The sequence below is a fragment of the Stegostoma tigrinum genome, chromosome 10 (assembly GCF_030684315.1).
Source record: "Stegostoma tigrinum isolate sSteTig4 chromosome 10, sSteTig4.hap1, whole genome shotgun sequence".
Taxonomy (NCBI): Eukaryota; Metazoa; Chordata; class Chondrichthyes; order Orectolobiformes; family Stegostomatidae; genus Stegostoma; species Stegostoma tigrinum.
Window position 1 is genome coordinate 77,381,517 of NC_081363.1, and position 27,190 is coordinate 77,408,706.

General features: G+C 47.0%; 1 protein-coding gene across 2 annotated transcripts in view; it reads right to left on the minus strand.

Annotated features, from left to right (window-relative positions):
• The window catches only part of LOC125455712 (bcl-2-modifying factor-like), a 178,976-nt gene that overhangs the window by 130,108 nt on the left and 21,678 nt on the right, over nucleotides 1-27,190 (minus strand). For both annotated transcript variants that reach the window (XM_048538058.2, XM_048538059.2), the window contains exon 3: nucleotides 12,887-13,071. In XM_048538058.2, the coding sequence (XP_048394015.1) occupies nucleotides 12,887-13,071 (185 nt within the window). The remainder of the gene's footprint in view (nucleotides 1-12,886; nucleotides 13,072-27,190) is intronic.

Here is a 27,190-nt window from a genome sequence, read left to right on the forward strand (position 1 = left end):
CACACGCACAGTCTCACACATATACACATGCACAGTCTCACACATATACACACACACATGCACAGTCTCACACATATACACACACACGCACAGTCCCACACAAATACACGCACGCAGAGTCTCACACATATGCACACGCACAGTCTCACACATATGCACACGCAGTCTCACACATATACACACACACACACGCACAGTCTCACATATACACACACGCACGCGCACAGTCTCACACATATACACACACGCACGCACGCGCACAGTCTCACACATATACACACACGCACGCACGCGCACAGTCTCACACATATACACACACACACGCACGCGCACAGTCTCACACATATACACACACGCACGCGCACAGTCTCACACATATACACACACGCACGCACGCGCACAGTCTCACACATATACACACGCACAGTCTCACACACATACACACGCACACTCTCACACATATACACGCACGCACAAGTCTCACACAACTACACGCACGCAGTCTCACACAAATACACGCACGCAGAGTCTCACACATATGCACGCACGCACAGTCTCACACATATGCACACGCACAGTCTCACACATATGCACACGCACAGTCTCACACATATAGACACACACGCACAGTCTCACACATATACACACACACGCACAGTTCCACACAAATACACGCACGCACAGTCTCACACATATGCACGCACGCACAGTCTCACACATATGCACACGCACAGTCTCACACATATGCACACGCACAGTCTCACAGATACTCACGCACAGTCTCACAGATACTCAGGCACAGTCTCACACATACTCAGGCACAGTCTCACACATATACACACGCACAGTCTCAAACATATACACATGCACACTCTCACACATATACACGCACGCACAGTCTCACACAAATACACGCACGCAGAGTCTCACACAAATACACGCACGCAGAGTCTCACACATATGCACGCACGCACAGTCTCACAGATATGCACGCACGCACAGTCTCACACATATGCACACGCACAGTCTCACACATATACACACGCACAGTCTCACACATATACACACACACGCACAGTCTCACACATATACACACAAACGCACAGTCTCACACATATACACACACGCAGTTTCACACATATACACGCTCGTGCACAGTCTCACACATATACACGCACGCACATGCACAGTCTCACACATATACACGCACGCGTGCGCACAGTCTCACAAATATACACACACGCACGCATGCGCACAGTCTCACACATATACACACACACGCACGCTCGCGTACAGTCTCACACATATACACACATGCACGCACGCGCACAGTCTCACACATATACACACTCGCGCACAGTCTCACACATATACACACTCGCGCACAGTCTCACACATATACACACACGCACGCTCGCGCACAGTCTCACACATATACACACACGCACGCTCGCGCACAGTCTCGCACATATACGCACACGCATGCTCGCGCACAGTCTCGCACATATATACACACGCACGCTCGCGCACAGTCTCACACATATACACAAGCACAGTCTCACACATATGCACACGCACAGTCTCACACATATGCACACGCACAGTCTCACACATATGCACACGCACACTCTCACACATATGCACGCACACGCCCAGTCTCACGCACACGCCCAGTCTCACACACACATGCCCAGTCTCTCACACACACGCACACGCCCAGTCTCTCACACACACGCACACACAGTCTTACACACACCCTCACACACACCCCCCCACGCGCACACACAGTCTCACACACACCCCCACACACATCCCCCTCACAGTCTCACACACATCCCCCCCACACACAGTCTCACACACACCCGCACACACATCCCCCCCAACACGCGCACACACACACACACACACACACACACACACACACACACAGTCACACACACACACAGTCACACACACGGCCCGACACACACACGGCCCGACACACACACGGCCCGACACACACACGGCCCGACACACACACACGAACAATGCAGCGCCTGAACAATTTGGGGTAGCCTTCAATGTGAAACTGGGTAAATACTTTGCTGCACCATGGGGAAAGAGCAGGGGAGTGGGATAACTTAGAAATAACCGAAAAATCACAAGTTAAGGCATGGTAGGAAGCTACTAGGCTCAGCATGCCTGTATTAGCTATTTAAATCGTGCGTCTTGCTTAGTCCCACATCCCACTTTGTTTGTACCTCCGTAAGTTCCTCATCCTCATGCATGGGTCCAACTCCCTTTAAAATTACTTTAAAAAAAACAACTCCCACTTTTTCAAGTAGAACAGTTCAGACCTGGCGATTTTGTGTAAATCTGCCTCTCCCCCCCACAACAGCTTTTTGGATGAAAGGAGCCTCAGTTGGCTTTCTGCCTCACACTGTGGATAATTTTGAATGGCGTGAGCCGGACTGAGGGAAGTCTTCCCATTCACATCCATAATGTCCCCATGGGGGTGTTACCTTACCCAGGATTCTGTGAGATTCCAACCGTCTTCCTCCCACAAACCTCTGGTCCTGGCATCCCCACTGCGCCATGAGAGACATTGCCCACCTCCAACCTCAGAAGCCATCAAACTGGAGTGAAAGTGAGTTGTTGAGAAACCGTCTCGAAAGAAGAGCCCATCCACTTTTGTTCTAATTCTTCTCTTTAACAGTTCCACTCTGTGGAGTGTTGCAAAGCCTCAGTTCATCAGATGGCATCAAAACACAGTCATGCTATGCTCATGTGCGAGGGTTGAGTCTAACCTAATCAGTACTCTCACAAAAGAATGTCAGGAACTGTCACAGATTCGCTTCATTCGCTGCTCCCGAACTTCTGTTCTGATGCCTTTACAAATGTCCCTTTCCTCAAGTGGTTCTGCTGCTAAGAATACAGGTTTCCATTCTTGTGTCAGATGCCACTGTTAGACCAGCCCTTGCTGGCTCTGCCAGAAGCATCCGCCAAGAATTTGGACAGCTCCTTCAAAGAGCCAGCACTGGCGTGCCGGGCAGAATGGCCTCTTTCTCTGCTGTTCGACCATTCTCAAGGAAATCACCAGAAACTTGACTCTTGCGAAACTTGGCCTGGAGCCCAGCGATCCGCTGAGCTAATCTGTGACAGCGTTACAAAACATTGTGCAGTCAAAACAAACCTCAGTGTTATTCATCTCAACCCCTCAACAGGAAGACACACTCTTTTAAATCAGGAGTCCCAGTTAACATCAGAACATAGCTTGACCAGTGTCAGGGCTGGGGCACAGAGGCCCTCAGCACTTTAGCATTTCAACCCTGCTCAAGCACAGTTCTCAAAGGCTCATCCTGCAGCGTCTCACTTCCAACTGCTCCACCCTGACTCTCCCAACACTGACCCATCCCATTCCATGAGGAAGTTAACCATCTCTTTGGACTGAATTGCTAAAGAGGGCTATCAGGGCTGTGTTGCTAAGTACGTTCAAGGCTGAGATAGGTTTTTAGTCAGTAAAGGGATTAACAACTATTGGGAAAACGGGTGACGAAGTGGAGTGGGAGGATGGTCCGATCGCATTGAATGGTGGGACAGACTTGATGGATCGAATGGGCTACTTCCCCTCCTATGATAATAAAATGTGAGGCTGGATGAACACAGCAGGCCAAGCAGCATCTCAGGAGCACAAAAGCTGACGTTTCGGGCCTAGACCCTTCATCAGAGCTCTGATGAAGGGTCTAGGCCCGAAACGTCAGCTTTTGTGCTCCTGAGATGCTGCTTGGCCTGCTGTGTTCATCCAGCCTCACATTTTATTATCTTGGAATCTCCAGCATCTGCAGTTCCCATTATCTCTGATACTACTTCCCCTCCTATGATTTCTGGTCTTAACCTAAGGACAGAAATAAACACACATTTCAGAAGTCTTCAGTCCGTTAACAAACTGCACCGTGATACGTCACGCAAATCACTCTGCATGTTTTTAACAAGTAAGCATGTAAACAGGTTTGACTCTCTGAAGGCGATAAAGTGACGGGCATCTCTACAGCGCGTCCTGCAACCATCTCAAAGTGCTTCTCGAGTGAGGAAGCACAGATTGTGGTCACTGTTGCAAAGTAGGAAACGCTAAATTGCACGCAGCGCGGTCCCATGAACTGCAAAACGATAATGAGCGGACTGCACAATACTGACTGAAGAATAAACACTGGCCAGGTCACTGGCAGAGGCATCCCTCCTCATCTTCAAAGTCTTCATCGACATGCGCCCTCAGCGGACAGGCGGGGCCTTGCTTTAGTGTCTCATCTGCACCTCTAACAATGCAGCGTTCCCTCAGTGCTGCAAGGAGTGTCAGCCCCTGATGAATTAACCATACTTTATTTTGGGGACAAACCAATTTTCAGCTGGATTTATCAAACTGCCCCAATTTCCCGTTCTTGAATGGGCCAAGGGATGTGTTTAAATATTAGCTGATCTGTCTATTCAGCCCTGTTAAGCAAACACCTCTGGAGAAGGTGGGGATCGCGTGCCACTGGTAGGGTCATTGCCACTGCACCACAACAGCCCATGGGGGACATTCATAAAGCAAACTCTTCCTTAATTTTGTGTTTCTGATTGCACTGGTGGATTTACGCGAATGTGTTCGAGTGGGGTGGTGGGTTGGGGGGGCAGGGCAGGATGGGTAACTCGCTTTCATAGAATCCCCACAGTGTGGAAGCAGGCCATTCGGCCCATTGAGTCCACGCTGGCCCTCTGAAGGGCATCCCAGCTGGGCCACCTACCCTTACCCCTGTAACCCTGCTTTTCCCACAGCCATCCACCTGACCTGCACATGTTTGGACCGTGGGAGGAAACCTGAGCACCCGCAGCAAACCCAAGCAGGAGCAGGGAGGATGAGCCATCGTGCCAGCCACTTTGTCCGAAACCAGTGCAACTTTAAATCCAGATCATTGCCCACACTTAAAATGGAGTCTTTACTACCCCTGCCTGCGCCAGTCACTGGAGGTAGCCAATGGCAATTCACAAAAACAGCTGATGTCAGGTTTACCTGTTTAACCCAGTCCTGCAAAACACTTCAGGGCATTTAATAGAGAAACAGGGGTAGGGAGGGGCGCGACCAGAGGTACAATGACATTTTAACACTGGGGAGCTGCCAAGCCAGATCCCAGTGCAGGGCTCAGTGGGTGATGGGTAAAGAGAGCAGGTTAAAATACAGGCAGCAGAGATGAGATAAGGTTAGTGGTTCAATACGTCCCATTGGGAAAGCAAGGGGTTAACCAGCCTGCAGAGGCTCCCGAACTAGCTAGACGAGAGTGAATGAGTCACCAGTTACCATTTAGCAGAGCCCCGAGCACAAAACAACCCGAGCACAAAACAACCCGGTACTGTGAAGATAAGCCTCACAATAGGAGCCTTGTGCGCACAAACTTCTAACTCGGAGTGGTAACGTTGCTACAGGTGTTCCACACCATTAAGAACCGAGCCTCACCTCAGCAGCCTCGGGCACAACGCAGCACTGAGATCACGTCCAGCAGCAAGCCAGCTCTGACTAAAGGGAGGGACAATAAACAACTCCCCTTCCAGTGTGGGTACAGCAATCCCTCGCGCGGGTCCAACGTCGACGCCCAGCTCCGGGGTCTGCCGGGCGAGAAGGTGGGGGCTGCGGGCGGTTGCCACGGCTACGGTGCGCGCTGGGCCCCACCCGTGGCTCCCCCCAAACCATGGGCCACACTCTGTCGCGTTCACAGTGACTCTTCATTCAAACTAACCTTTGTAGGTGGTTTCCAATGTAAGAGGAGCGGCTACAACATTGCACTTGGGAAGTTTGCGCGATAAGTTGCAATGGAATTTCCAATAAATGCCAATTGCACCCTCCGCTCCTCGTGTTCTACCTTCGCATTGTACCACCTTGGCAGACAAGTTGCAGAGGTCCCCATCCAGAAGATGGGTGGGCGGTCACAGTATTCTTACGGGTGACGGCTAGCCTGCTGGTATTTCACTGGCAAGGTCACATGCAGAGGTGTTGTCCCGCCAAAGAGCTTGCTTCTGTTAGGGGCCCACATCCCAACAAAACCAGGAGATCATGCTCGGACAGGGGACATTACTGGCGAGGGTTCTTGCTCACTGGCAGTGAATGGGGAAAAAAGAGCAACGTCCACTGCAGGAAGCATTAGATATGGCGACCAGCTTCTGAGGTGCAGCCCAGAAACCGAGCCCCATTTTCCTAGCTGGAGGACAGTGAATCGAGCATATCAGTGAGAGTCAGCTGGTCTACTCCCATCGCCCCTCCTCTCCCACTTCACCTCCTCGTCGCTTCCCATTTCCCTTCCACCACCACACCCCCAGCCCCAAACCCGACCCTCGACTCGTATCGGCTGCATCATCAATTGCGGGATCCAGCAACCGAAGGGTTAAATGTGCTGGTTCTCCCGCCTCTTGTGCGCACATTAAAGGCAACAGGATGGCACGGCTCCCGTTTGGCACTCGGAGCCAAGGCAGACACTGGCAGAGCACTGTTTCATTGCGTCTAGCTTACGGCAGATGTGAGAAAACGTCAGCCGTGCCACGCCACACCCTCAGGTGCCACCTCTTCCACAGTGAGTGAGTGCCCACGTGCACACATCATGCTGTGCATGCACGTCCTATCGCTGCAGGTAGTTTCAGGAGAGTCATGCTTGCAGCTGGAGTAGTGACTCAGCCCTCTAAATATAGATCAGCATGTAAACACAGACAGGACGGGCAGCCAGCAGCGATCACCACTGCACTGATCTACTGCACACACCACTTACAAAGAGATCATTGTAGACAAACAGCCACCCGGGGCCCATCGCTGATAACGGGGGAGGGCATGCTGTTGATTAAGCAAAGCAGGTCACAGTGCTCACCCACTCAGAGCTACAGACCTGGGCTCTCACCCCGCTCAGGCCAACGATTTTCCGGGGTCACAACTCACCAGAGTGAGCATGCTGCGCTGCCACCCACACGGTGCCCCCCCTAGCCCTGCCTGGCCCTCACTCAGGTGGGGCAGAGGCTGCAAATTCAACGGGGATTCAGGGACTGAAGGGTAGCCCCGACTGCGCCCCACCTTGGGAGGGTAGGGGGTGTTCTTTCCTTCAAAGCCCTCTGTCGCTGTCCGCTGAAGCACTGCTGCCTCCCAGCGCCAGGGACCCGGGTCCGATTCCACCCTCGGGCGACCGTCTGTGTGGAATTTGTGCATCCTCCCCGCGTCTGCGCAGGTTTCCTCCAGGTGCTCCCGTTTTCTCCCGCGGTCCAGAGATGTGCAGGCTCGGTGTATTGGTCACAGGAAATACTGGGGTGGGGTAGGGGGTGGTGAGTCTGGGCAAGATGCTCTTCGGAAGGTTAGTGTTGACTCGATGGGCTGAATGGCCTGCTTCCACACTGTAGAGATCCCATGAACCAAGAAGTGTAAAGAAATTACATGAAATATTCCTACAACTCAAGTATGGGGATGCAATGGTTGAGTGGTATATTACCACTGGACTGTTAGCTCAAAGGCCCAGATAATTATTCTGGAGGGCCTGCATTAAAATCCTGTTGCAGCAGATGGTGAAGTTTAAATTCAACAAAATTTGAAATTGAGACCCAACTAACTCTCTGCCAATCTCTGGTGAGAGGTTCAGCGTTTTTAATTAGGAAGGGAATTAAGGGTTTATGGGGAAAAGGCAGGTAAGTGGAGTTGAGGGTTATTACATTGGCCAGGATCTCATCGAATGGTGGAGGGGATGGACTAAAATAGCTCATTTCTACTCCTACCTCTGCGGTCTTATTAATGAGCCAGACAATGGTCAGTGGTTAAAATTCTATCAGACTTAGTAGGAACTGCAGATGCTGGAGAATCTCTAGGCCCGAAACGTCAGCCTTCCTGTTCCTCTGATGCTGCTTGGCCTGCTGTGTTCATCCAGCGCTACACCTTGCTATCCCATCAGTGGTCAGTGGTTAGTCACTTGGTCAACCCTAGGTTGAGTTTTAATTCCAGATCTTTATTGAATTCAAACTTCACCCTCTGCCACAGTGAGATTTGAAGCTATGTCCCCAGAACATTAGCTAGGGGCTCCAGATTATTCTTCGAGTAACTTTACCACTAGTTCACTATGGTAGACTCCACGTTCCCTATAATCTCTCTGGGTGCAGCCAGGCATTTCTGACACAAGCTGGAGAAACTGGGAGTGGCTATGCAGAGACACACGTTGCATTTAGAAACACAGAAAATAGGTGCAGGAGCAGGCCATTCGGCTCTTCGAGTCTGCACTACCATTCGATATGATCATGACCGAGCATGCAACTTCAGTATCCCACTGCCGCTTTCTCACGCTATCCCTTGATCCCTTTAGCCTCAAGCGCCATATCCAGGTCCCTCTTGAATATATCTAACGAACTGGCCACAACAACTTTCTCTGGTCAAGAATTCCTCAGGTTCACAACTCTCTGGATGAAGAAATTCTTCCTCATCTCAGTCCTGAATAGCTTATCCCTTATTCTTTTGTCTGTGATCCCTAGCTCTGGAATTGTCCGACAAAGGGAATATTCTGCCTGCACCTAGCCTGTCCAGTCCCATCAGGATTCGATATATTTCTATCTGGTTTCATTCCAATCACTGGGCAGTAAGTTAGAACCACATTGCCCAATAGAGAGTAACTAAAGTTCTCCACTACTATCTTGTCACATCTGCTGGGTTTATCGTAGGCTGACTAGTGGAGGTTGATCATTCGATTAGTCAACATCTCCATTACTGCCATATCATGCAATTACCAGAACGATCAAAGGGAAACTGGAATGTAGAGAGAGCTTGGTCTCGACGTAGGAATCCCATGTCCCAGTGTCGAGTTCTTGTGGTCAGTGCAAGGCCAACATTGATTGCATCAGATAGAGAGAAGTAAATGGTTGGCAGCCAGTTCCAGGCAGCAACCCTCATGGTTTATGTAAGAGATGCACGAAGGGGCTTGATGGTTTACCAAATACAAACCACCAACTTATGTTCCTGATTCACTCGTGGTTTTATTTTACCATCAGTCACAGGGTCCTTTACCATGTGTTGTTTTGAAACCCAGCAGATATGTGCTACAATGTTATTCAAGCACCCTCCTCCAATTCCTGCCTCTTGTGTATCCCTGATTCACTGAACCATCGACTACTATACCCTTGGTTATCTAGGATCTCCTCCTCACCTCCCCCCACTCCCCATTTCTCTTCCTTTCTTGACGTATGCCCGAGCATCTCCGTATGGGACTCAGTGTCAAACTGCACCCTTGTAAAGAGCCCTGGGACATATTACTCTATTAAAGGGGCTATGTTTTCTGTAGGGCATTTCCCAAGGCTAGGCTTCTCTGTGGTGATGCCTCAGCAGGAGCTCCTCAGAAAAATCTCTGGCACCACCTTATAACATCCATTTGTCACATGTGAGCCAGCACAGAGAAGGTCAAGCATGCTACATGGCCACGCCAAGCATCAGCGGCAGGGCTCAGCTTGTTCCTACAGGGGTCACTCGCTGTTTCCACACCTCACCTCAGAGGTACTGAGGCCAACTGCAACAGCCATCATGCTGAGATCCACTAAGAAAGAACTGAATGCAGCATCAAAATACATGAACCTGCAGGGTTTTTGTCAGAGGCAGTCTTCACACACTCAATCCAACATGAATATTGCACATCACGGAGTTCCATTTGCAACTCCACAGATAATCCCACAGTAACAGCACAAATAGCGCTGAGGCGCACCTGACAGTTTGGAAGTACAGTGGGGAAGATGGGGAGTGTGTGGCCAAGTTTTACCAGAACAATAATCTCCAAAATAATCGCTTTTGGATAAAACATTCAAAGGGGAGTCCCGATATGGAAGATGACCCAACTGAACATATTTGAGGTCAACAGGTAGAAAACTAAGACTGTCCAAGCTTCGAGAGATCAACAGATGGATAGTGAGAAGAGAAGGAGATGGATCAATAGGAGGTGGAGAGATGGTTAGAAAGAGAGAGGAAGACAGAGAGGGACTTGAAGGGATGGATTATAGTTGTTCTAAAATTTTAAACTGCATGGAGCTTGCACATTCTCCCCAGGTTCCTCCGGGTGCTCCGGTTTCCTGCCACTACCCAAAGATGTGCAGGCTAGTTGGATTGGCCGTGCTAAATTGCCCAGAGTGATCAGGGATGTGTAGAATAGGGGGATGGGTCTGGGTGGGATGCTCTGAGCTTCGGTGTTTCCACACTGTAGGGATTCTATGACAGTGGAGGAAGTGTGGAAACAGCTTTAAGCTGCATCTAATCAGAGAATGTTTCATGAGAACATTATAAAATATATCCAACTCTCCAGTACCCATTTTCCAATTGATAGAAGCACATATCACTAAAGTGCTGACACATGCAAACTCAGCTTTATTAACTAGCAGCCTAGAATCTGGTAGCAGCCAATTGGCTCTGGTGCCAGCTCATCGAAAGAGCGAATTCAAAAACCATACTCTCCCCATTCTACACTACATTACAAGGTGCAGTGTAAAACTCAAGAGGATTAATGCTGGGAAAATTTGAACCATGTCCTTGTATTCAAATACAATTAATACAATGTGTTAAATGTTTTCCATTAGAAACCAGAATCAATTGCAACTAAACATTCTGTTAAGGTTTCGACAAATAAGAAACACAAAGAAACCAAAAGTATCAGAGATAATGGGAACTGCAGATGCTGGAGATTCCAAGATAATAAAATGTGAGGCTGGATGAACACAGCAGGCCAAGCAGCATCTCAGGAGCACAAAAGCTGACGTTTCGGGCCTAGGGTCTAGGCCCGAAACGTCAGCTTTTGTGCTCCTGAGATGCTGCTTGGCCTGCTGTGTTCATCCAGCCTCACATTTTATTATCAAGAAACCAAAAGTGTTGGGTTTCATTTAGCCTATTGCAGATATTTTGGCAGGTAAACTAAGGTCTGTAATGTTTAATTTGCAACCAGTTCCTTTATTTTTCTACTTTGTACCTAAGATTTTGTACCTAGATACCATTGTACCCAAGATGACACCAGAAACGGTGACTTCGTATACTTTTCCCTATGCTCCTGTATCCCTGCACTTGAGAACACGTGACGAAAAATTTAATTTCGATTCCAAAAATCAGAAAATAATACTAGCTATTTGGCTGCACACACACACAATAGACTCTTATCCTTCATCCATTTATAATCAAGCATTTGTCTGGGAGTGCCAACTGTCACTGCTTGGCACACTGCCCCTATGCCCTGGCTCAGAGTTTGAGCTATTAATAATGTCTACTAATCGGTGTCATGGGCTGTGCTAATGCTCTCTGTGCAACCTGCATCTGCCAGCAATGCACACGTGCTTTGGGTCAAACTGCAACATCCAACTCCATGAGATGGGTCAACAAGATATGAAGTAAAAGCAAGTAGTGGCTGTCCCCAGGCCATGTTTAGAAAAGAAAATATCCTCAGAGGGACATTTACATCCCTACCTGCGTAATATTCAGAGCTCCTTTTTGGCTATTTACTGTGCAACACTGTGAGTAAAGGGGGGAATTCTTCCCCCTTTACAGTCACTGAGTAGTATTCTCAGACAATTAAAATTCAGTCATTTGGCCCCAGTAACCTGCCCCCCCCACAAAAACACCATGTTACTGACAGTATGCCTGCTGATGTAACCACTGCCCTATGTGATAGAGAATTCCACACTCCAAGTGAAGAGATTTTTCTTCATGTCACTCCTAAATTACCTACCCTGTATCCTGATCATAATTTCCTTCAATTTCTCTTTCTCAATAGGCACTTCCCTTCCTAAGTTTCCGTGATGTTATTTCTGACTTCGTCTGTGAAATCAGAACTAAAGTAGTTACTTAATTGCCCTGTGTTTTCCTTTTTATCTCTGATATCAATATCAATCCTTCCATTTCATACATAAAGAAACCTACATTTACTAATATTTTTAATTTTTACCTCCCTTGAGAAGCATTCACAGTCCATACTTTTGTGATCCTTGCAAGTTTACTCTCACAGTCTACTATTCTGTTCTCAATTGATTTCTTGGGCCTCTTTTGCAGAATTCAATACTGCTCCCAATCCTCAGGCTCGGGACTTCATCCAGCAACTTTATACGTTCCTTCTTTACATCTAATTTTATTCTTAATTTCCTGGGTTAGCCAACTTTGGATCACTTTTGCTGTTGTAGGTTTTGCACCAGAAATGAATATATAACTATTGAAATACAAGCATTCATTCCTCAAATACTAGCCACTGTCTATCCACTGTCATGTTGTCAGCCCCGTTCACATGACTGCTCAGTAACCACTCTTCCCAGGCCACTTGTTAATACTGACCATCTCTACTGATCCTTCAGTATACAAACAGGTTTAGTGTCTAAATATTTCACTGCTCTGAAGATCTATAGTTGCTTTTAGCCAATGCGTTCTAATGCTGCATTCAATGTCCACGTGTATAAGAGACCGAGCTCATTGGTGACCATGTCTAAAGGAAGTGCAAAAAAGCAACTGCACACCTACAACTATAGCGCATCAAATCATAAGGGATGTTATAGAACATAGAACAATACAGTGCAAAACAGGCCCTTCGGCCCTCGATGTTGTGCCGACCTGTGAGCTAATTAAGCCCATGCCCCTACACTATCCCATCATTATCCATCTGCTTGTCCCAGGACTGTTTAAATGCCCCTAATGTGGCTGAGTTAACTACATTGGCAGGCAGGGCGGTTCCAAGCCCTTACCACTCTCTGAGTATAGAACCTGCCTCTGACATCTGTCTTAAATCTATCACCCCTCAATTTGTAGCTATGCCCCCTCATACAAGCTGACGTCATCATCCTTGGAAAAAGATTCTCGCTGTCCACCCTATCTTATCTCTGTTTATGATCTCTCTTCGTTTTGCAGTTTACGACCTACCCTCTCCATGTAGGAGCTATGGAACTGATCCCCAATCTGCTGCAGCTTCTGCCCAATCCGAATCTCCACTCTCTCCTCAGACGGTGCATCCGTCCGCAGCACATCCTCTCGATCATGATGGGTTGCTGTGCTGGCCCGCGGCACTTCAAAAACCTCTGAACAATTCAGTCGGTACGCTGCATTCCCTGCAGGAAAAGTACAACAAATCGTGACTCAAGATTCCTCTCGCCCCTGCTTCTCTTTCTGTCTTGATCTCTAAGGGAACATGCGAAATGAAAACAAGGGAAATCTGCTTTAGTGATTTGGCAAAAGACGAGTCAATATTTCCACATTTCTGCCAGGTGATATAAGTGAAAGCTCATCACATTCTCCAGCACTGTTCAAGTCTCACTTAGCTGGCTGGTTGCAATCACAGATGTTAAGGTGTAACGGCGTGATTTGAGTCATGCTGACACCACTGAATCAAGGCAAACATGAGTCTCCCTTCCATCACAAAACAATTTATTTAAATGACTGTCCTTTTTTAATGGCCTCCTCCACACAGACACACACAGGCACACATAGACAAATGGACACACAAACAGACTCAGGGATGCAGGTCTATAGATTGGCATATAAAGGGACTATATATGTACAGGAATAGGCCTCATACACAGAAATACACGCATGAGAATACAGAGACTGACAACATATATATGGGGAAGCACACACTTATATGGATACATAAACACACAGATGTGCACACACATACATAAATATATATATAGATACATATATACATGAACACACATATCCATTCAATATTTCGGTGTCTATGGATTGAATTTCCACTTTTTCGCACTATTTCTTAGGTGGGGTCAGTGACACGGTGGTAATATCACACACAAACACACACACACGTGTCCAGTACAGGTCCTCACACATCACAAACACACCCTTGCTACACACTAACTGAAATGAGTAACTACTGAGCATGTTGCAAAGTAGGAGCTCAAAGGTCCTGTTTCTTTCTCTTTCAAACTTCACGCAGGATCAAAGGCTAGCTAATGAGAGTCATTCTGACTTGGGCAACGGTGCGAAATGTCACCTCCAATGAACTGAAATGAAAGTCAGGGCAGGTGAGAGAGGAGCAGCTGAGAGGCACAGAGGGGGCAATCTGGTGGATTGTTTCAAGCATGCCAATCTCTGTAGTTTGGGAACACACGAACGGAGGAAGGGACAAGAAATCCCAACATCCCAACATCCTCCCAGTTTATGAAAATGATTTAGATACATGTTATTTGGGGAGTTACATTCTCTCGGCTTCCCACGCTCAAATGTACCCATCTGCATTCCCTGTGCCCTCCCCACAAACTCACTTCACTCCGATGCTTGACCGCACATCCTGTGTGAAAGTAAGCAATAAGTTTTAAGGGCCTATTCGACCACAGAGTGCATCACATGCACCCAGTATCCATACATGCTTGTTTTCCTGCAGTTGGTATAGATTTGCCTTCTCAGTACAGTAGGGAAAAGTGAAATAGCCTGATCCATTACCCTACTGCTGCCCTGTGACATCTCAGTAAACTCAACATAACCCTCCCACTTGGATTAGGAGATAACAAGGTGTGGAGCCGGATGAACACAGCAGGACAAGCAGCATCAGAGGAGCAGGCAAGCTGACGTTTCGGGCCAAGACCCTTCTTCAGAGCAAGAGGGTAACTATAAAAAGGATTGGCCCACTTAAGGGCAAAGAAGGAAAGTTAAGCATTGAGTCATAGAAAATGGTGAAGTTTCTTAATGAGTACTTTGCATTGGTATTCACCAAGGAGAGGGGCGTGACAGATGTTGAGGTTAGGGATAGATGTTTGCTTACTCTAGGTCATGTTGGCATAAGGAGGGAGGAAGTGTTGGGTATCCTAAAAGGCATTAAGGTGGACAAGTCCCCAGGTCCGGATGGAATCTATCCCAGGTTATTGAGGGAAGCGAGGGGGGAAATAGCTGGGGCCTTAACAGATATCTTTGCAGCATTCTTAAACACAGGTGAGGTCCCGGAGGACTGGAGAATTGCTAAATGTTGTCCCCTTGTTTAAGAAGGGTAGCAAGGATAGTCCAGGTAATTATAGACCAATGAGCCTGACGTCAGTGGCCGGAGAAGATACTGAGGGATAGGATCTGTTCCCATTTGGAAGCAAATGGGCTTATCAGTGATAGGCAATATGGTTTTGTGCAGGGAAGGTCATGTCTTACCAAATTAATAGAATTCTTTGAGGACATGACAAAGTTGATTGTTGAGGGAAAGGCTATAGATGTCATATACATGGACTTCAGTAAGGTGTTTGACAAGGTTCCCCATAGCAGGTTGATGGAGAAAGTGAAGTCACATGGGGTCCAGGGTGTACTAGCTAGATGGATAAAAAAACTGGCTAGGTAACAGGAGACAGAGAGTTGTAGTGGAAGGGAGTTTCTCAAATTGGAGACCTGTGACCAGTGGTGTTCCACAGGGATCTGAGCTGAGACCACTGTTGTTTGTCATATACGTAAATGATTTGGAAGAAGGTGTAGGTGGTCTGATAAGCAAGTTTGCAGATGACACGAAGATTGGTGGAGTAGCAGATAGTGAAGGGGACTGTTAGAGATTACAGCAGAATATAAATAGATTGGTGAGTTGGGCAGATGGAGTTCAATCTGGGCAAATGTGAGGTGATGCATTTTGGAAGATCTAATTCAAGAGCGAACTATACAGTAAATGGAAAAGTCCTGGGGAAAATTGATGAACACAGAGATCTGGGTGTTCAGGTCCATTGTTCCCTGAAGGTGGCAACGCAGGTCAATAGGGTGGTCAAGAAGGCATACGGCATGCTTTCCTTCATCAGACGGGGTACTGAGTACAAGAGTTGGCAGGTCATGTTACAGTTGTATAAGACTTTGGTTTGGCCACATTTAGAGTGCTGCATACAGTTCTGGTCACCACATTACCAAAAGGATGTGGATGCTTTGGAGAGGGTGCAGAGGAGGTTCGCCAGGGTGTTGCCTGGTATGGAGGGTGCTAGCTATGAAGAAAGGTTGAGTAGATTAGGGTTATTTTCATTAGAAAGACGGAGATTGAGGGGGGACCTAATTGAGGTCTTCAAAATCATGAGGGGTATAGACAGGGTGAATAGCAAGAAGCTTTTTCCCAGAATGGGGGGCTCAATTACTAGGGGTCATGAGTTCAAAGTGAGAGGAGGAAAGTTTAAAGGAGATATGCATGGAAAGTTCTTTACGCAGAGGGTGGTGGGTGCCCGGAATGCATTGCCAGAGGAGGTGGTAGACGCAGACATGTTAGCGTCTTTTAAGATGTATCTGGACAGGTACATGGTCTTTGTTCTTTGTTCTTCAGAGGAACTGACTTTGAGATCTTTGTTTTATAACTTGGTAATATGCTTATTCAGCCACTGGGGGAGCTCAGGAACCATACAGAGGACAGGTAAATTGTAATAAGACTGTATGCAACACACATTAAAAAAAACTCTCCACAAATTAAGCTGATCTAAGAGATAATTTATTACCCCAGAGGCAACTTTTAAGTGTCATTTCACAAGAGGTTTTCTCTCATGCACATAACTAGGGTTCTTGGGCTCAATCTTACCTTTTGTATAGCTAAGGGTCAATTTTGTCAAATTTCATGGAGGATCTCTCTATGAAGACTCTCTCCTTTATTGACCAAATTCCCCTCATTAACTTAACCCACTCCTATGGTGCCCCAGATGCCCATTCCTAGCCACAAGGAGGTGATGGCCTAGTGGTATTATTGCTGGGCTGTTAATCCAGGGACCCAGGTAGTACTGGGTTTGAATCCCACCATGGCAAGTGGTGCAATTTGAGCTCAATAAAATATTAAGAGTTTAATGATAACCATTGCTGGGGGGAAATCTCATCTGGTTCACTAATGCCTTTAAGGAAGGAAATCCCCTACATGTGACTCAGACTCATAGCAGTGTGGTTGATCATGAGATGTGGCAATAAGTGCTGACCTAGCCAGTGATGCCCACACCCTGTCAATGAAACTTTTTAAAAAACTCTACCACTTCCTGTACCCAGAATGCCTTGCCACTGCCACAGAATGGACCAGCAGTCCTTGCGCCAGTGCCACTTTTCAAAAGGCCATTGTGCACCCGGGCAAGATGTGTCAATCCGCAGCTGGCCTGCAGAATTCCTGACAATTGTCCCGGGTGTGGCACACAAGGGAAAATTCATGACCCATTTTGTTGGGCATGGACCGGGAGTTCCTGCCAAAAAGAGTGCTGCACCCTTTACCACCGTGCCCCGCCCCACCCCACCCCAACCCTCAGGACCAGCAGTGAAGGGCATGACACTAGACCATGCCAGCCTGGTCCAAGGCTGCCACCCAGATTTGCGCAGTCTCAACTGTCCACAGAAGGTCAATGAGTTTCCCCAATCCTCCAGCAAGTGCCACCATGTTCTCTCCTCTACCCCCTATAACCCTCACTCTATCACTCCTACCTCCCAGCATGGCTCATGCTCTACCACTCTCACTGTTGCATGCACCATCTTCCCTCTCTCACTGTAACCTCCAACACCACTGACCCTGTACGTTCTCTGTGCTGCCCACTCATTCACTCAGGATACCTCCCCACCTATACCAACAGCGAGAGCTGTGCCACCTACTTGCATCTCCCATAAAACCTACATTTTTCCTCATTCCAGAGGCAAAGCAGCCCCCCAAAAGGGCACAAAGACTCAAGATGGGTGAGTGAGTAGTCTGCCTGACTGACTTGATGCCTCAGAAGGAGACGATCCTAATTGACTGCCCAGAGCTGCTGGCTGACTGTATCCAAAGGACTGATATTGGGGGATGCTCCTGACTTACTGTGCCAGGATTTCTGCTATCCCTCTTGACTTGACTGAGAACTGCTGACAATTATGACAAGTTTACTAGCTTTGTGTCTGCCTGAAACTGCAAAATAGCAGCGCTGGTGAGCCAGGCATCTCTGGCTGAGCAGCAAATTGCAAAAAAGCAAGGCAAGTGAGGGAATGCTGTGAGCATTCAAGTAGGTTTGGAGTGAGTGTTGCGTGAAAAGAGCAAAGGAAAGAGCCCAGGAGTGCGTAATGGTCAATCAGCTGGAAGTGTCTCCTTGAGCATACAGCGTCCTTGCAGCAGCATCACAAAAAGAGTTACCGGGGCAGCACTGAAGTGCAAAAGCGTCCCACGAGTGAATCAGAGATATGCCATGAGGGCTCTTAGAGGCTATTGTATATTGGATGCCAATTTCCATGGGCACAGGATGCATGCGGCTGGAAGCCATTCAGCGCTCCTCCAGGGCACTGGAGCCTAGTGTCCAGCATGGAATACATTTGAAGCGAGCTGGAATCACCCAGGTACCATCCCCTATCGCCAGGCTGAGAATTCTTGCTATTCAGTTTGCTGCGTGAAGGATGGGCAGCTGCACATCAGGGAGGTGAGCTGTGCGCCTAACAGGCTCATGAACAGGCAATAATCTCCGCCACCCCCAGCCCTTAGTGGGCTTGCCGCTACCTAGTGAGAAAATGGGCCTGAGGCCCAGAACTTAGTTAAAAGTCATGTTCCCAATAGAGTGCCAGGCCTCTACACACATTTCTTGTTACACGTCACTCAGGTTCCTATAAAATTCCATCCATAAAATCCACACCCTGGTGCTCATATTCTAATCTTTAGAATTTCTTTTCTGAACCTCTCTGCTTCACTACCCTTCTCTCCTCATTTAAGATGCACCTGATGACATGAGTTTCTAACCAACTTGTGAAGAAGGCATTTGGTACCCTTGCTTTTATTGGACAGTGCAATGAATATAGGGAGCTGGGAGGTCATGTTGCGGCTGTACAGGACATTGGTTAGGCCACTTTTGCAATACTGCATTTAATTCTGGTCTATCTGCTCTAAGAAACGTTGAAAGAGTTCAGAAAAGATTTACAAGTGTGTTGCCAGGGTTGGAGGGTTTGAGCTATAGGGACAGGCTGAGTAGGCTGGGGCTATTTTCCCCGGAGTTTTGGAGGCTGAGGGGTGACCTTGTAATGGTTTATAAGGGCATGAGGGGCATGGATAGGGTGAACAGTCAAGGTCTTTTCCCCAGGGTAGGGGTGTTCAAAACTACAATGCATAGGTTTAAGGGGGAAAGATTTAAAAGAGACTCAAGAGGAACCAAGGGTGTATGAAATGAACTGCCAGAGGAGGTGATGGAGGCAGGTACAATTACAACATTTAAAAGGCATCTGGATGGGTACATGAATAGGAAGGGTTTAGAGGGATATGGGCCAAATGCTCGCAAATGGGACTAGATCAGTTTAGGATCTTTGGTTGGAATGGATGAGTTGGACTGAAAGGTCTGTCTCTGTGCTGTACCTCTCTATGACTCTATGCTCACTTGTTCCAGTATCTCCTCAGTGACAAATTACATTTCTTTTTAAACTGGCCCTGTGAACAGTTTTGGACCATTTTAATGTGCTGTTAGTTTTTTTTAAATGAAAAGCAACATTTCCTGCACAAACTCAGAAAAATGAAATGATATCGAGTATAGAAAGACCATTACAAGCAGCCTGGAATACTATGAACTTTTAGATTAATGACTGGATTTGGAAGACAAATGCTAGTATAAATACACCACTCTGCCAACAGACTGCTTTGGGACAGTGTATCCAGTTAGTAAGCACAAAACCCATGCCAAGGTCAGCATGACTCTGGCAATTAGGGAGGAGGTCATTAACCACAAGTTTGCACTCTGTAAGTATGAGGAAAGAAGAATAGTCTCGAGATTGAATGGCTCCCGGAGCCACTATGACACATTGCTGGCTGGTACGCCAGCCAGTGAATTTCTACCTGCTTTAGAAGGGAGAGCTGCACCCATTCTTCACTGGAGTACCAGTGGGTTCCTCTGGCACTCAGTTCATGTGATCTCCTTAACTAGACTTAATCACCTGGTTGGGCCATGGATAGTGGGGAGGCAAGGGGGATTGACAGGGGAAGGTAGGGGGTAACATTGTATTTTCACTGGGGAGCATTTCCATTCTTGGCGGGAGATTGCATGGCTTTGATGGAGACTATTCAAGGAGGGGAGAGGTTGTGGGCTATTTAGGAAAGCATCTTATCAAGATGCGTCATCACAGCGATTGGCCCCCATGACGGGCAACAGCTCCTCTGTAGACCATCAGTTTCATACGCGTTCTTAACCGACATGTGACTATTGATAAAATCTGGGCCCCTCACAAGCTAAAAGCAGTAGCATTGCAACCCTGCTGCTACAAACTGATGTGCTGCACATAAAGGGGAAAGAAATGATGGTGACAAGGCATTTAAATCCCCAGAAAGAAACGTTTGAGCTTGTGTAATGTCTCTTGCGATGTCCAAACGCACTTGAGAACCAGTTAAGCTCTTTTGGGCCACATCAAAATGCGTGAACTTGAAACGCATCATGAATAAAATACTGACCCAGAGGGCAAAATATTGACCAGGACCCCAGGGGAGAGATTAACAAGAACTCGCCTGTTCCTTGTCCATCATGTTGGTGGCTCATTGACATCCAACTGAGATGGTGGGCAGAAACTTCAATGCACTAACCAGCAGCCAACGCAGTACTCCCTCCAGCCTGCACTGCAGCAACAGCCCAGATTCTGCACTGTGGTTTTCTGCTGTTGCAATTTCAATTTAGGCCTGGGACCCAGAACTGGGAGCCAATTCCAGGCCATGGCCCCTACACAGCGTTCCCATGGGAACTTCCAATTCTTCAGCAAATGAAAGATCCACCCACACCGACAGCAGATGGAATTCAACTCCAATGAATAAATCTGGAATTGAAAGCTAATCTCTGTAATATTGATCATGATATCAATCATTATCTACCATAAAAAAAATCCTCCTGGTTCACTCATGTCCTTTTGGGAATGCAACACGGTGCCCTTACCCAGTCTCGCCTACACGTGACTCCAGACCCACAGCAATGTGGTTGACTTTTAAATGCCCTCTGAAATGGCTGTAACAAGTTCAAGAACAAATAGGGATGGGTAACACCTTGCCAGTGATGTCACATTTCCCCAAGGATAATGGGAAAAAAAACTTTCCAGTCTCCAACTTACAACAATAATGTAGGGACAGTGGAGAATGTAAGCTAACAAAGATCTCACCTAAATTAAGAGGATGCACCTACTAGCGAAGGCTAGGCAAGTTTGGGCTCTTTTCTGCAGAACGCAAAAGAATGAAGTGATCTAATTAACGCCTTTAAAGTTAAGGAATCTTTTGATAGTGTGGGAGGAGAGAAGTTTTTTTATCATTTGTGGGGAGTCCAAAACGGGGTGATGAAAATAAGGTGGACTTTAATGAATCCAGTTAAAAATTCAGGGGTAACTTCATTATGAAAGAGTGAGTATTCGTTACCGCAGCATAGTTAGAAAGCCCTAAAACTCATGTCTTTTTACAATATCGATGTTGAATTCCACCTCCCATTTCAGCCACAACACACTTACATTAGTAATCAATTTTTCACCCCTCAAACACATGCACTATTTTCCTGTGCCTTATAACTGGGTGCATTGTAATGTGGCCTGTGTGGTGATAGTGTGAAAGAGGTTCAGACATGGCCACAGTTTGTGTAGTACGTGGGGTCATTTTTGAAAATGGGGCTGACCATCCACACTCTCCAAGTGGTACACTTGGCGTCTGGGTAAACATTTTAGGAAGGGTTTACAAGGCTTCAAAGTTTGACCCAAATGATAACGCCTCTGGTAACTTTTTGCAACTTTGCTTCCTTACCCAGGTATGGCATGCTCAGGTGTAAATGGCAAATGTGGAGAGAACTGTCAGAAGCTGGGTGAGGAGTCGTGATCTCCCACCCAGGATGGCAGTGGTCATCTACTTGTCTGATCACTTCTCCTTTACACAGTCGGTGGGTAGCGTACGTGTCATGATTGCGGGGCACATTGGCTCCTTCCCATCCAACATGTACATACATTTATTTGCATTATTATAGATTGCTACCTCTCCAACCTCATTTCCAGTGGATAAACAGGTCTTTTACTTTATAGATTACATTTAACCACGCCTGGAGTGAAAAAATTATTTGGCTGGTTTTATAGCAACAGCTATAGGACATTCAGCCCTTCCATCCTACCCCAGTGTTTGATTAGATCATCTCTAATCTACACCTAAACTCCAATTGTTCACCTTGGTTCCAAAGTCCAAAGTTGCTCCTAGTGTTGGTGTGGCCTTGTTGGGCCGAAGGGCCTGTTTCCACACTGTAGTGATCTATGAAGTCTTCTATGAAGTCCTTGAGAGCCTTACTAAACAGAAACCATATCAGTTTCAATTCTGAAACTTACAAATTTCCGCAACCATGAGGCAGAAGAAATGTTTCTTGATACTCCTGAATGGCCTGGCTCAATTTTAACATTATTCTCCCACTTGGAGGAACTGTTCCTGCTTATCGCCCCTATCAACTTTTCCAAAGAATTCAAAAACTTCAATTAGATTAGTCCCAAACTACCTTGACTCAGAGCAATTCAAAGTCCATGCAACATGTCCTCATGATATAACTCTTGCCACCACGGTACTGCTCTGCACCATAATGTAATTGACGAGTTAATCTCCACCAGGCAAGTACAGTGAACATTGTTTTTCCTGGCTTTTAAAATATGATGGGCAACATGCTTAGAATCATAAAATGACTACAGCACTAAGCAGTTTGCTCAGACGTTGGAGCTGGTGCCAGATCTCTGCAATTCAGCTTAGCTAGTCCCATTGGCACACTTTGCATCACATTTTTCTTCAAGTGCTTATCCAGTTCCCTACAGAAAGCCACAACTGAATGCACTACAGCATCCTCCTGTTTGTATTGTATTTCCATCCTAACCACTTGCCAGCCTTAAAAGAAAAAAAGTTTTTCTTTTTCATGGGATGTAAGCATCACTGACAAGAACATTCCTTGTCCGTCCCTAATTCTGCTTAAACTTAGTGGCCATTTCAGAAGACAGTTAAGAGTCAACCACATATTGCTGTGGGTCTGGAGTCACACATAGACTTGACCAGGTAAGGACTGGAGATTTCCTTCTCTTCAGGACACAAGCAAACCAGATGGGTTTTGGCAACAATCAAAGGTAGATACATGGTTACCATCTATGAGATTATCCTTACATTCAATATTTATTAAATTCCATCATCTACCCCCAGTGGGATTTGAACCTGTGTCCCCAAAAATTAATATAGGTCTCTGAATTACTCATCTTGTGAGAATACCACTGGACCACTCCACCCCTACATGCTCGAGTTACCTTTGGGTCCTTCATCAATCATCTTATATCTGGATCTTCTATTCTGTCCTGACCCCTGTGCATTTTGAGTACCTCTAAAACAATTTCTTCTCAATCTTCAACCCCTTCAGTCTATCCTTGTAGCCGAGAGTGGAACCATTCTCAGCAATCTTTTCTGCGCCCTGTCTGAAGCCTTCATATTCCATACCAAGCTGCAGCGGAGGATGAATTTGTGTTTTATAAAGGCCCATCGCTATTTCTCTGCTTCTCTTGTCAAGTCTAAGATCTCACCACAACTTTTCATCAATTCCTCAAGCTGCCCTGCTACCTTCAAAGCTTTGTGTGTGTATATTTCTGGGTCTCTAAGGCAATATTCTTTGAAAGTAAGGAAGACGGACGTGGATGCAAACACACAGAGAGGGACAATAGCTCTATGGGCCCTAGCACACAAGTTGAAAAGCTATAATACGTAAGTATCTAGTTCCTACAGCGTAAAAGCAGGCCATTCAGTCCATTGAGTACACATCAAACCTCTGGAGAAGAGCATCCCTCCCAGATCCACCTCCTACCCCATCCCTTCATTTCCCACGGCTAAGCCACTAACCTACACATCCCTGGACACTATGGGCAACTTAGTATAGTCAATCCACCTAACCTGCATATCTTTGGACTGTGGGAAGAAACTGGAGCACCCGAAGGAAACCCACGCAGACATGGGGAGAATGTGCAAACTCCACACAGACAATCACCCGAGGGCGGAATCGAGCCTAGGTTCTTGGCGCTGTGAGGTTGCAGTGCCATATAATGGGGCTAAGGAGAATCGAAGGGGACAAACAAAGATGGAACCTCATGACAAGAGGCACAGGATAAAAGAGCAAGAAATTACAGTTCTAGTCAATCAGGAGTGCTAGCCAGAAAGGAATAGCCAGAAAGCTTGGAATATTTGTGCTGTCTGCAGCCCACTCAAGATTGCACCAGCCCTTGAGACAGCCAGGGAACGATTAAGTGGGGCAGTGGGGAGATAGTTGTTAAAACTTAAAACGGTAATGAGGAAGGGAGTGGCGAAAATATGGAGAAGATTGATAGGGACAGACTCTTGGCTAAGTAGAATTCAGAAGAAGAGCTGAGTGATAGGCTGCTGAGGAAATGAATGTGGAAAAACATGCACATCCCAGGAATCAAACTCGAATAAACCGGGAGGAACAGAGCTCCCTGTAACATCAGCCAGGAAATATTTTTCTGCAGGCTTCAGAGTAGAGGTTTGCTCAGTTTGTTAACGGGAGGATGGGGTTGCTGGTAAGCGCCAGGACCTGTCACTCATCCTTAATTACAGCCGGGAAGTGGCGCCAGGCCGCTCTGCTGTGGTCTGTGTGTCAGGAATGGAGTTTCTACAGCCTCTCCTGATTGGTTTGAGTAGCCTGGATCCTAAAATGAGCCTTTCCGCTGTCCATGGTGCTGCTGGGGTGATGCTCTTCGCTGAGAGCATGAGACTTCAAGTAATTTGGGGGAGGGGGGGGTAGAGTTGAACTTGGAAAGTTTTCAGTCGCTCAGGCCATTTCTCAGGCCCCCATGCATGGAAGTATGGAGCCCATTCTGCCTTAAGACTTCCAGAAGTTTGGAAGCAAGCCTTCTTCTCTCTGGTGGGCAGGGAAGGTTGGAAGGGTGCTGGTTGGGTGATTTGGTGCCTGCGATGATTAAAAAAGCCCACAACCTCTCACTGCTTCACTAACTCCCTCTGAGCTACCGAGACAAGAGTTGAAGCTTGTGTGCAGGGTTAGTAGGTTGCCCTACTATCAGTTGAAGTTTCGCCTTCAGCTGCCAAAATGTCTACCTCAAATGCCTTCCCCACCCGTATGTCCACAGTGAAGTGCTGGTGATGATTTGGGGAGTGTGCTCACGAGCATGGGGCTCGAAAAGCAGCCAGAAATGTTGCTGAACCAGCGCTGCACATCCCTCTCAGATATTGCTCAGCACAGCCCAACACAGCACCTCAGAACAGATCGTAAACTCCACTCCTGCTAGACAGAACATTCACTTCCCCCTTCCCACCCGCTTAAAAATAAAATGTCTGTTTGCTCACTTTTGCTACAGGAAGTGGTAGGGAAGAGTGAGTGTTGGGGGCAGACGGAGAGATAGAAGGGGTGGGGGACGGCACGAAGTTTGGGGAAAATTCCACACGTGCTGACAGGTCCTTCAATAAATCACTCACACACACACACACACACACACACACACACACACACACACAAACATACTCACACACACACGCAAACATACTCACACACACACGCAAACATACTCACACACACACGCAAACATACTCACTCACACACACATATACTCACTCGCACACAAGCTGACACACTCTTACTCACACACAAACTGACACACACTTACTCGCACACTGACACACTCTCACTCACTCTTCCCCACACATGTTCTCACTCACTCTTCCCCACACACACACAAACACACACGTTCTCATTCACTGTAGGCCAAGCAGCATCTCAGGAGCACAAAAGCTGACGTTTCAGGTCTAGACTCTTCATCAGAGCTCTGATGAAGGGTCTAGGCCTGAAACGTCAGCTTTTGTGCTCCTGAGATGCTGCTGGGCCTGCTGTGTTCATCCAGCTTCACACTTTGTTATCTTGGATTCTCCAGCATCTGCAGTTCCCATTATCTCCGTTCTCATTCACTCTTCCCCACACACGCAAACACACTCTCACTCACTCTTCCCCACACACACAAACACACACTCTCACACAAACACAATACCACATACTCTCTCATACAAACACACTTCCACTCACTCTCGCTCACATACACATAGACTGACACACACTCTCAATCACTCTCCCCACACACACAGACTAACACAGACTCTCCCCCACACACACAGACTAACACACTCACTCACTCACTCTCTCACACAAACACACTACCAGACACTCTCACATACATACAGACACACACATTCACTTACTCTCTCACACACAAAGGCTGACACACAGTCATATACACAGACTAACACACTCTTACTGTCTCACACACAAATGCACATACACACACACACACACACACACACACACACACACAAACACACAATCAAATACACGCACAGCAGCACACACAGTCTAACAGAATCTCACTGACTCACATACACGGGCTAACACATATTATCTCACTCATTCACTCTCAAACATACTTCCTCTCACTCACAATCTCACTCACACATTCTCACTGACTCACTCTGTCTCTCTCTCTCTCTCCACGCTCTACACACACACACATATACACACACAATTCCACCATCTGTGTGTATAAGAGTCTAAAGGTGACCGTGAATCCACTGTCAATTGTCAGGTAAGAAACTATCCAGTTCACTCGCACCCTTTGGGAAAGGAAAAGTGCCATCCTAACCAGGTTGACTCTTAACCATCCTCCGAGATGGGTAATAAAAGCCACGCCCCCATCCCATGCATGAATGAAACAAAACTCATTCTCACACACACAGATCATTGGGTATTTTCTTTTTTCAGTGCTCATGAACACATCTGCATGAGTTGTCCCGGCACCTAATACTCCACCTCAGTGTAAATAACTAAAGCCACGCTGCCTCCTGCCTGGGCATTTGTTCAAAAGCATCACTGTGAATGCTGAGCAGTGGTTTTAAACAGGATTGGGAAGAAACCATGTTCTATCGAAGACCGTAAACACCAGCTCTTATAAGGGAATGGGAAACAGGCCATTCAGCCCCTTAAAAGTCCTTAAAATAGCTGACATGTACCTCTAGCCCATTCATCCAGTTTAGCTCCATATCCAAAGCTGATGCCTTTACCAATACCAATCTGTGGGCATCAGTGTTAACTCCAATTGTACCACCACTCCATCCCCTGCATGTGCAGTTAGCTTTATTTCTAAACTGCTACTACAGCATACACAGAATGCAACAATAAGATACTGAATCTGGCCGAGCGTTCTATCTCGTGAGACAATCCATTCAGCATTGTCAGATAAAGGGACTGGCATGGGAAGGTGCAGGATTCACTG